The sequence below is a fragment of the Diaphorina citri genome, unplaced genomic scaffold (assembly GCF_000475195.1).
Source record: "Diaphorina citri unplaced genomic scaffold, Diaci psyllid genome assembly version 1.1 scaffold1160, whole genome shotgun sequence".
Lineage (NCBI taxonomy): Eukaryota > Metazoa > Arthropoda > Insecta > Hemiptera > Psyllidae > Diaphorina > Diaphorina citri.
The window spans coordinates 1-9,284 of NW_007378589.1; the positions used below are offsets into that span (position 1 = coordinate 1).

General features: G+C 38.3%; 1 protein-coding gene across 1 annotated transcript; it reads left to right on the plus strand.

Moving 5' to 3' along the window:
• Positions 1–346: 346 nt before the first annotated feature.
• LOC103514519 (photoreceptor-specific nuclear receptor-like) lies at positions 347–2,134 on the plus strand (the record flags this gene model as incomplete). Its single annotated transcript, XM_008479414.3, has 3 exons — positions 347–493; positions 669–915; positions 1,354–2,134. Coding segments are annotated over 3 exons (633 nt in total), but the record flags the coding sequence as incomplete, so codon positions are not given.
• Positions 2,135–9,284: the final 7,150 nt, after the last annotated feature.

Sequence of the window (9,284 nt, forward strand, 5' to 3'; positions counted from 1 at the left end):
CTCTAACCGTTTAGTCGGTATAGCTGAAAACCGCCAAAAAACGGTCGAAATCCGCCCAAAAGCGGTCAAAATACCGCCCAGCGCAGCACCTATCTCAACTAAATGTTTTCTGTTGCATCCTTGTCACATTTGTGAACTATATACCAAATTTCAAGTCTCTAGCTCATACCGTTCCCGAGATATTGTTAAACTAGACCGAAAACCGCCAAAAAGCGGTAAAATGCCGCCAACCAATGCACCGATCTTAACCAAAAGTTTCGTGTCGCATCCTTGACACATTTGACAGCTATACATACCAAATTTCAAGTCGCTAGCTCTTACCGTTCTCGAGATATTTTGTTTACAGACAGACACACACACACGGACCATTACCCCTCCAGTGTATCTAACCAGACACGAGTCGGTGTATGAGACATCGGCCAGGTTACTCTTCATGGCGGTCAAGTGGGCGAAGAATTTGCCGAGCTTTGCCGCCCTGCCGTTCCGAGATCAGGTAATTTTTAGTTTATTCGCTTCTGAAAGAGCCTTTTTTCATGGATAAATGCCGTTTTTACAATAATACAATGTAGGTAGACAACTAATGAGTATCTCCAAATTTACTCATCAAATTACTCACATATTTTTGATTCGAATTTTTCTAGGATTAACATTTCTATTTTACTTTCAAGGTCATTCTACTTGAGGAAAGCTGGTCGGAGTTGTTCCTACTGAACGCAATCCAGTGGTCGCTCCCCCTGTTAGAATCTTCACCCCTATTCAACGCTTCTGAACATGTAGCGGCGGTACCTAACGGGAAAGCGTCCCAGACGGCGGCAGATGTAAGAGTACTGAACGGAGTTCTGCAGAGGTTTCGACTCGTGGGGGTAGATCCCGCGGAGTTTGCTTGTTTGAAAGCTGTGGTCCTGTTCAAGTCGGGTAAGTTACGCAGGATTCGAGCACAGCAAAATGCACATAACTAACGCCGGCCACTCAATATCAGGTTTCAGGTAAACCTGACAGGCGGACCTGGTCAGCCATACCTGTCAGGTCTACCTGATAGTGAGTGTGCTCATCAGATATCAAGACGTAGATCTGACAGGTGGACCTGTTCAGCCATACCTGTCAGATCTACCTGATAGTGACTGTGCTCATCAGGTATCAGGACGTAGACCTGTTCAAGGTGTACCTATTAGGTCTACTTGATAGTGAGTGGCTGACCTAAGAAAGCTAGCCGTTCCGAGAACAAGTCTTATCTGTGTTGGTTTTTTAGGATAAAATGCGGCCCACTGGCGGAAATCGAACCCGCCAGGCTAACTAGGCTGGCTTGATTGTTCTCTTTTATGTAATTACCTTTCTGTCCCATTCTACTTTCAGAAACCCGTGGTCTCAAAGACTCTCTCCAAGTAGAAAACCTACAGGACCAGGCCCAGGTCATGTTAGCTCAACACGTTCGCACCCATCACCCCGCCCAACCAGCTCGCTTCGGGCGTCTCCTTCTCATGACGTCACAATGTCGCAACATCCCTTCCGCCAGAGTGCAGCACATATTCTTCGCCAAAACCGTCGCCAATACGTCCATGGAGAAGTTACTGTGCGATATGTATAAGAATTAGGCGGGGAAAACCATCGGTAGGGTTGATGAGGATCGTGAAAACCGACGGTAGGATTGATGAGATTCGTAAAAACGTCGGCAGGATTGATGAGGGTCGTACAAACCGTCGGCAATGTGGATATACTTAGGTACCAAACTTTAAACCTAAAATTAAATAATGTGAATATGTAAGTACGATGTACATAGTCCGTTGTGTTAGTTTTTCTCTGTTACCTTTTAATGATTTCAAAATGTACTTTAATTAATTATTATTCGTTGGGATTATTAGTACTAACTAGTCAAATGGCAATTTTCTTTTTCAATATTGTTATGAGTTACCCATGAGAGGTTCAAGTAGTCGTCCCCAGGACATTTGTAAGATCTTTTCCTTAACAAAGTCACACCTTTTATGCAGTTGTAAGACGTATGAGTTACGTATAAAATTGTCATGTAGATATTTTATTCCTTTATTTTCTTTGTTTTTACGGTTTTTTCCTGTATAGATCTCTCATTTTAACTTGTTTTTTCATGTAAAGATCTCACTTTTTTCACACACTTTCCCAAGTTGCAATTTTCGTGTCTAAGTCATTTTCTCTTGTTTTTATCATTTAAGTGTACAAATCGTCTGTAAAGGTTTGATTTTGGCGTTCGACATAACGAACGCGCTTAAAAAAAAATAAAAAAAAAAAAAATAAAAAATAAAATTGAGGACAGACAGACACACACACGGACCAATGGCTGAAACTTTGGATTTAGGCTCTAGGGCCTAGGCTCTACCTCAAAACGTGTTTTGGCTTTAAAAACTGACCATCGAAAATTAGACCCGATTACATTACTTTCCTTCCTATAGGATAAGGAAAGTAAAAGGACAGTTTTGGAGAAAGCCAGCCTAATTAGCTTGGAGGGTAGCGCGTCTGCCTTGTAAGCGCTAGGTCGTGGATTCGATTCCCGCCCGGGGCGGATTTTATCCTGAACTGGTAAGGTTCGGAACGGCTGGCTTTCTCCTATCCTGTCTTTCTTCTCTCTTCTCTTTCGGGACGATAAGACCTTAGCAGTAGTTAAAGTTCCCTCTATCAAACCTCTTTAAAAAAAGACAAAAAAAAAAAAAAAAAATATCAAACTTACTGCACAGGTTTCAGTTTCACCACTTTCACGTTCTTAGTTGCGAGCGCTAACAAGTGAAACGAGCGACCCAGATTAGGTGCGAACGAAATGTCATGTACCGGGTCTATTATTTGAGGCAGACATTCGGTTTTGGTCCACCGGGATTTGTACTCGAGGATGACAGCTTTGGATCCGGAGCTGGGGTTCGGATCGTCGGACCCGACCGCAATCATTGGCGGATGTAATCTAGAGGGGAGAGAAATGAATAAATTCAATACAATAAAACCATATGGTGGGTCCAGACTTGTGCAATGCAACGTGCAAAGCATTTGCATTGCACGTTGCACGTAAAATCAAATCTGACGAATGCGAACGTTTTTCATGTATCCGAGAATTTTTGTACCGATACTCAACTAGTAATGGCCTATAGTAGGTACATCATTTGCATTGCATTGCACGATGCTTTGCAAACACGTCCAAACTAGTGCAACGCACATCAAAGACATTCGCCAGAAAACCGCCAACCTCTCGGATACCCACAAACGTTTGCTGCAATGTTCAAAAAACTTTGCTGCAACTTTCTCAAACACGTCCAAACTAACGAATTTCATTGCATTGCACAAGTCTGGACCCACCATTATTCAAGGAACATATGTACCAAATTTCATCAAAATCAGACCAGGCAATCGCGAGTTATAGCGGAACATACAGACAGACATCCAAACCAAATGCAAAACGGTCGAGTTAAAACATAGACCTCACTATCGTTCGGTCAAAAAAAGAAAAAAAAAAAACGTTTCTTTGGATATTAGTCTAAGTAAAGTACCTACTCAACTATTGAATATGTCAAATTTTGACTTGGCGGGGCAAAGCACTACCGCGCTCCATAATTTGTACACTTGTACAGCCTGAGTGCCGTTAGCACGTTGAATGCACCAGTCCCCATAGCTCAGTTAAGCAACGTTGCGCGTGACTGGTATCTCGATCAGTGGGCAATTGTGCATGGGCATCCGTCGTTTGCCGCTGGCTTTCCCAGGTCTAATGAGGCCATTCATTCTTCCAAATCTGCAGCTTTATTCTTCTTATCCAGCACAACTTCTAATGCCAAGGGACTTGATCAGCATTGGTTATAGCTCCGAGTTTCATAAACTTAATGGCCAATGATTGGCCGCTAAGCAGGGGCTGACTCTGATTGGAGCTTCCTGATTGGTGTCGGCCGCCAGTGGCCGCCAAATCAAAGGAGGGTAGAGCGGGCAGAGGGTCGTGGCCTGTGTTGGAGGGGCCGGAGGATTTGGCCTGCGTTCCGTCCGCTTTGAGGACGGAAATACACCGGAATCCGTCCGTGTGATGCGCTGAAAAATAAATAAGTAAGGTCATCTTTTGCACCTTAGTCAGCTTGATAGTAGGTAGGTATTTTATTATTAATTTTCCATACCAATTCTCTCACAAGCACATTAAACATAGAGCTGAATCCTCCTCGTCTAAAACTCCAGCTGAATAGCTGAAGTTTGTGTCGACTGAGGAAACAGTTCAGGGTAGTTTGATGGGCAGTGCATCTACCTTGGAAGCGTAAGCTGTACCGTGGAAGTGTGGCTGTCCAGAACGAAATTACCTACAATATTATGGGAAAACTGCAGTTAGATTATGGAATTCTCTTCATAGGGATATAAGAAACTCACAAAGTCTAGGAGCATTCAAGACCTCCCTGGTGAAATATCAAGTCATCGTTGATTTAGATTTACCTACATATAGGTACGCTTAACCTAGATTTACCAATTAAGTTTCTACCCTAAAGAGACTGACCCAAAACTAGTTTGTTTTACCTATACAAATCTTTCAATTTCGTATTTTGAAAACAAAATGGGAATTGAAATAAATAAATTTCTCGAATATTTGCTCAGTCAAGAAAGAGTTCGTGCGTGTACAAATCGTTCAAAATAATGAACTTGGGCCATGGGGAATCTGTATGGAAACCCGCTCGGGAAATATTTTCCCGGGAATAACATTTTTGCCATGGAAATTCAATCTTTTTGCTGTATTGTTCTAAAAAGCATTACATTTCCTTTTTTTTTAGAAACCTATATGTCTGTGTAGTATGTGTAGTCACTTATACGCTTTCTACAGTACCCATAACCATAATAAATATAAGTACCTAGTATGCTTCGTAAAAGTACCTATCCTATACAAACTATGAAGAAAAGTGGACAAGGAAAGTAAAAACACAGAGGAAAAAAATTAACAACGTTAAAGTAGGTACAGTGTTATTTCCAAACAACATTATGTCAATGAAAACAGTGGGAAAATACTCGTATCATGAATACTCGCAAGGTAGGTAGGTATGAGTACCTACCTTTTTTGCCCAAAGCATTCTGTTTGAATTTGGATATTACATTCGTCTCCAAATCTAACCCCAGCTTTAGCTATCACAATACCTTCCCATTCCCCTCACAGCCTTTCGTGTTTTTTTTTCGTTGCGTACAAGTTACAAATTTGTTGTTATTAAAGACCAGCATAGAAATTGACCCCCTGTTGACAGAGTCAATAATACTTCACCATTGTGTAGCTACTTTTGAAAAAAGCCAGAAACAATGCAGGAAGGAACAAAGGAAGGAATTGGAAGAGGGAGAAAAGGTGAAGAAAAAGGGAAGGTGGGAAACTTGAGAGATAAAGCAGTGGAGGGAAATAGACGGGGCAGAAAAAGGAGACATAATAATTATTATAGAAAAAAGAGGTTCTTTTTTTTCTCTCTATTCTAATTAAATTTATTTTCTCGAGCGAAATGAAAGGGTGCCTGGCGGCTTTTGTCAAAATGCTCGTTTCTTAATTAACAGTTTATTATATTTAACAGATAAAATGTTCCTGTTTATTTATTTTATTATTATTATTATTATTAAGTTATTTCCAAACAACATTATGTCAATGGAAACAGTAGGAAAATACTCGTATCATGAATACTCGCAAGGTAGGTAGGTATGAGTACCTACCTACCTTTTTTGCCCAAAGCATTCTGTTTGGATTTGGATATTACATTCGTCTCCAAATCTAACCCCAGCTTTAGCTATCACAATACCTTTTCCCATTCCCCTCACAGCCTTTCGTGTTTTTTTTTCGTTGCGTACAAGTTACAAATTTGTTGTTATTAAAGACCAGCATAGAAATTGGAGTCATCATTGATATAGATTTACCTACATATAGGAACGCTTAACCTAGATTTACCAATTAAGTTTCTACCCTAAAGAGACTGATCCAAAGCTAGTTTGTTTTACCTATACAAATCTTTCAATTTCGTATTTTGAAAACAAAATGGGAATTGAAATAAATAAATTTCTCGAATATTTGCTCAGTCAAGAAAGAGTTCGTGCGTGTACAAATCGTTCAAAATAATGAACTTGGGCCATGGGGATTCTGTATGGAAACCCGCCCGGGAAATATTTTCCCGGGAATAACATTTTTGCCATGGAAATTCAATCTTTTTGCTGTATTGTTCTAAAAAGCATTACATTTCCTTTTTTTTTTTATAAACCTATATGTCTGTGTAGTATGTGTAGTCACTTATACACTTTCTACAGTACCCATAACCATAATAAATATAAGTACCTAGTATGCTTCGTAAAAGTACCTATCCTATACAAACTATGAAGAAAAGTGGACAAGGAAAGTAAAAACACAGAGGAAAAAAATTAACAACGTTAAAGTAGGTACAGTGTTATTTCCAAACAACATTATGTCAATGAAAACAGTGGGAAAATACTCGTATCATGAATACTCGCAAGGTAGGTAGGTATGAGTACCTACCTTTTTTGCCCAAAGCATTCTGTTTGGATTTGGATATTACATTCGTCTCCAAGTCTAACCCCAGCTTTAGCTATCACAATACCTTCCCATTCCCCTCACAGCCTTTCGTGTTTTTTTTTCGTTGCGTACAAGTTACAAATTTGTTGTTATTAAAGACCAGCATAGAAATTGACCCCCTGTTGACAGAGTCAATAATACTTCACCATTGTGTAGCTACTTTTGAAAAAAGCCAGAAACAATGCAGGAAGGAACAAAGGAAGGAATTGGAAGAGGGAGAAAAGGTGAAGAAAAAGGGAAGGTGGGAAACTTGAGAGATAAAGCAGTGGAGGGAAATAGACGGGGCAGAAAAAGGAGACATAATAATTATTATAAAAAAAGAGGTTCTTTTTTTCTCTCTATTCTAATTAAATTTATTTTCTCGAGCGAAATGAAAGGGTGCCTGGCGGCTTTTGTCAAAATGCTCGTTTCTTAATTAACAGTTTATTATATTTAACAGATAAAATGTTCCTGTTTATTTATTTTATTATTATTATTATTATTATTATTATTATTATTATTATTATTATTATTATTATTATTATTATTATCCACCAGCCTTTGTAGCTTATTGGTGAAATATTAGACCCATATAAAAAGACCCGTGACTGAGGTGCGATTCCCACTTAGTGACTTGAAAAAACACACAAGACATTTTTTATTTTTAGAGTAGAGAGCTATAAGGACTGTCGCGTCATAAGTTTTCATATAAAAACCTATAGAAAGTTCAGAGTGTCGGACTATTTCCTGTTAAATTTGTATGCCTTTCATACTTTGAGCTCTGTGCTTTACATCGTGAAAAATCTGAACATTCTAAACCAAAAAATATTTGCAGATTTTCGTCTTTCTCGCTTTTTTACACATTAAGCCTATCGCTCCTTTTATTGATCGCCCCCCATATCGCCCCCTAAGGCTTCATCGCCCCCATGAAAATCTCCATCGCCCCCAAGGGGGCGATATCGCCCAGGTTGGGAAACACTGGCCTAGAGTGAAGACACAAAGATACCTTCCTACTATGAAATAAAATGTCTGATCTAGTATAGTACCTAGTCACACTTCGCACACAAAAAGACTCCGAGGCTTAGGTGCAGGGCTGTATGCACTAACAGCCCTAAAGGTCGAGTTAAGCTTATACGAATCTACGAATAACTAGTCAAAGGTATTTGGGTAATGTATAATGTGAACTACTTACCCCAGGGCTACAATTTAATGTTGACTCTATGTTGGAAACTGTAGACCTAAGGCTAGGGGTTACTAAATCAATCTATAGGCTCTACCTTTCATCTTGTTTTTACATGACTTGTCAGTTTTTGTTTCATTATGATTCGGACATTTATATTCTGAAAATGAAAGCAATCATTTCGTTTCACGGATTTACAATTATTGTGACTAATTTACAATTGTACTTTACCCTTACAAAATGAGCTCATGAATCATTTCCAGAACCCAGTTACGTAAGGACTTGCGGCTTCAAGAAGTCTAAAAACTCTACATATTGTCAACCTTTTTATTTTCTTATGATTTATATCCTTCACTACACGCTAACGCTTTTCCATGAAATTTATCGTCCGTTATTTTTTTTTCCAAGAGAAAAAAAAACTTCATACTTGAGTCTGCCAGTTTAAAAATACTTTTTTTCTCTCCGTCTATTACTTGGAGCTTTATTAAAGAAAAACAAGGGCTTTAATTGAAAAATAACATTGAAAATTTCATGACAAACAGAGTTAGATGAAAAACAACTGGGTAGAGAACACTTACTTCCATAAGTAATTCTCTATAAAGTTTTGTTCATCACACGTTTGCTTTTAACTGGTCATCTACAGCCCCAGAAGCTCAATGGTAAAAGGCTGGATTTGTGATCCGGAAGGCTGTTATACGAGTCCAGAGTAATGACTTTTAAATTCAGTAGCAAAATATCTAAAATTCAATGGGAAAAATCTAGTGTCAGTTGGAGCTTGTAAAATTGGAAACTAAATTAGAATAGAATATACCCTGTTTATCCTGCCAGAATGAGACTGAAAAGTCCCTTTACTGCTGCAATTATTGTAATGATTTGAACTTTCAAAGTTCAAAACTTTTGCCCTCATTAAAAAATGAACACAATGAGTCAAACTATGAGTAAAAATGAATAAAACTCTGATTTCTTATGATCTCACCTATAAGTACATAGGCAGACGTATCACTATTATTTTTTATTATGCCTAAAAGCCTAAAGCTTAGATTTTCCATTATTATTGAGGCAAATTTTCCTAAGAAAACTCTGTTCAAGCCATGTGTGATGAATTCTGCATCTTGTTTAGCTAGGTCAGTGTAAACAAAACGGAATACAATTTGAGTTCAGAAAATATTCTTATGCTTTCCAATACAGGGTGATCTCCGAAAAAGAGACACCTGTCCATCCCATATTTTAGACAATGAGCCTGTACAATGTGGAGACATTCAAATAATATAACAGAAAATTACAATTTATTTTCTCTCTCCCTTTTTTTTCTTTTGAATAAGAGAATAAAACTATGAGTAAAATTGTTAGGCGCATTTCTGGGCTAAAATACTTAAAAGATACAAGATAGGAAAGTAAGTATCTTGTAATTTAATGATGTAGTGTAAAAAATACTATAATCTGACTAATAATTATTATTTAATTTGTAATTTAAAAGCAACACAGCAATTTCTTTCTTTTCAAAAAAAAAAACTCTGACAGGCTCTAGCTCTTTGATTGGTCCATTTCAAACCCTCCTATTCAAGTCTGCAAACAGAAAATCAAATTGTAAGAAAAGAA